Here is a 2,338-nt window from a genome sequence, read left to right as displayed (position 1 = left end):
TTCTCATCACCGAGACGTTACCGGAGCCCCGCTGCTATGAACACGGAGGAGACCAACGTGGACCTGAAGGATGCGGATCCGCAGGAGGCGCCGGGTCCGGGTCCCGATGCGGTCCCGGAGGAGGCGCCGGGTCCCGCTGTGGATGCTGATGCTACGGAGGCCGATGTGAGCGAAGCGGATCTGGACCAGGTGGACCAGGAGGACCAGGTGGACCAGGAGGACCAGGAGGACCAGGAGGACCAGGAGAAGCAGCCGATGACCGGAGAAGGAGACCGGGCCGAGGACGCTCCGTCGGCCGGCGGAGAGGAGGCGGAGCCGGTACCGGTACCGGAGAAGAACGGGTCCGTGAAGCTGAAGATCCCCGAAGACGAGGAGGAGAAATTCACAGGACTGACCAAGGAGGAGCTGCTGAGGGTAGCGGGCACCCCGGGGTGAGGAGGAGCACCGGACACACACACACACACACACATGTATGTATATATACACATATATGTGTGTATATACACATACATGTGTGTATATATATATATATATATATATATATATATATATATATATATCCTCCTCCTCTCTCCCCCCCCTCCTACTCCTCCCTCCCCCCCCTCTCCTCCTCCCTCTCCTCCTCCCCCCCTCCTCATCTCCACCCCTTCCCCCTCCTTCTCCTCCTCCCTCCCCACCTCCTCCTCCTCCTCTTCCCCCCCTACCCCCCCTCTCCTCCTCCCCCTCCTCATCCCCACCCCTTCCCTTCCCCCTCCCCCCTCCCCCTCCTTCTCCTCCTCCCTCCCCACCTCCTCCTCCCTCCCCCCTACCCCCCCTCTCCTCCTCCTTCTCCTCCCCCCCTCCTCCCCCCTTCCCCCTCCTTCTCCTCCTCCCTCCCCACCTCCTCCTCCTCTTCCCCCCTACCCCCTCCTCCTCCTCCTCCTCCCTCCCCCCTACCCCCCCTCTCCTCCCCCCTTCCCCCTCCTTCTCCTCCCACCTCCTCCTCTTCCCCCCTACCCCCTCCTCCTCCTCCTCCTCCCTCCCCCCTACCCCCCCTCCCTCTCCTCCTCCTCTTCCCCCCTACCCCCTCCTCCTCCTCCCTCCCCCCTACCCCCCCCCCTCCCCCCTACCCCCTCCTCCTCCTCCTCCTCCCTCCCCCCTCCCCCCTTCCCCCTCCTTCTCCTCCTCCCCCCCCCTCCCCCCTACCCCCTCCTCCTCCTCCTCCCTCCCCCCTACCCCCCCTCTCCTCCTCCCTCTCCTCCTCCTCCCCCCCCCCTCCCTCCTCCAGCTGGGTGAGGACTCGCTGGTCCCTGCTGGTGGTGTTCTGGTTGGGTTGGTTGGGCATGCTGGGTGGAGCCGTCCTCATCGTGCTCCAGGCTCCTCGCTGTAGAGACCTCCCGTCCTCCAGCTGGTGGAACGCCGGCTCGCTGTACCGGATCGGAGACGTCGGGGCCTTCAGCGCCACCCACGACCTGAAGGGTGAGAGCAAGGCATTCTGGGAAGGATTGTTTACATATTCAGAAACATGTGAAGCAAGCGGAACAGAAGTCAGAGAGCTACTGAACTCCTCCTACTCCTCCTCATTTGTCTCATTCTCCTTCTCCTTCCTTCCCCCTCCTTCTCCTTCCTCCTCCGTCTCCTTCCTCCTCTGTCTCCTTCTCCTTCCTCCTCCTCCTTCTCCTTCTCATTTCTCCTCTGTCTCCTTATCCTTCCTCCTCTGTCTCCTTCTTCTTCCTCCTCCTTCTCCTTCCCCCTCTGTATCCTTCTCCTTCCTCCTCCTTCTCCTTCCTCCTCCGTCTCCTTCCTCCTCCTTCTCCGTCCTCCTCTGTCTCCTTCTCCTTCCTCCTCCTTATCCTTTCTCCTCTGTCTCCTTCTCCTTCCTCTTCCGTCTCATTCCTTCTCCTTTCTCCTCTGTCTCCTTCTCCTTCCTCCTCTGTCTCCTTCTCCTTCCTCCTCCTTCTCCTTCCTCCTCTGTCTCCTTCTCCTTTCTCCTCTGTCTCCTTCTCCTTCCTCCTCTGTCTCCTTCTTCCTCCTCCTTCTCCTTCCCCCTCTGTATCCTTCTCCTTCCTCCTCTGTCTCCTTCTCCTTCCTCCTCTGTCTCCTTCTCCTTCCTCCTCTGTCTCCTTCTCCTTCCCCCTCCTTCTCCTTCCTCCACTGTCTCCTTCTCCTTCTCCTTCCTCCTCCTTCCTCCTCTGTCTCCTTCTACTTCCTCCTCTGTCTCCTCCTTCCCCTTCTGTCTCCTTCTCCTTCCCCCTCTGTCTCCTTCTCCTTCCCCCTCTGTCTCCTTCTCCTTCCCCTTCTGTCTCCTTCTCCTTCCTCCTCTGTCTCCTTCTCCTTCCCCCTCTGTCTCCTTCTCCTT

The 2,338-nt window shown here is 60.9% G+C and overlaps 1 protein-coding gene across 1 annotated transcript in view; it reads left to right on the top strand.

Annotated features, from left to right (window-relative positions):
• Positions 1–2,338, top strand: part of LOC117725141 (4F2 cell-surface antigen heavy chain-like) — a 7,674-nt gene continuing 5,336 nt past the window's right edge. The window contains exons 1-2 of the mRNA XM_034525133.1: positions 1–431; positions 1,268–1,458. Coding sequence (XP_034381024.1) covers positions 37–431; positions 1,268–1,458 — 586 coding nt within the window. The 5' untranslated portion in view covers positions 1–36. The remainder of the gene's footprint in view (positions 432–1,267; positions 1,459–2,338) is intronic.

This window comes from Cyclopterus lumpus, chromosome 22 (assembly GCF_009769545.1).
Source record: "Cyclopterus lumpus isolate fCycLum1 chromosome 22, fCycLum1.pri, whole genome shotgun sequence".
NCBI classification, from domain to species: Eukaryota; Metazoa; Chordata; class Actinopteri; order Perciformes; family Cyclopteridae; genus Cyclopterus; species Cyclopterus lumpus.
The sequence above is the reverse complement of the archived record's forward strand: the minus strand, read 5'-3'. Positions and strand labels throughout refer to the sequence as shown.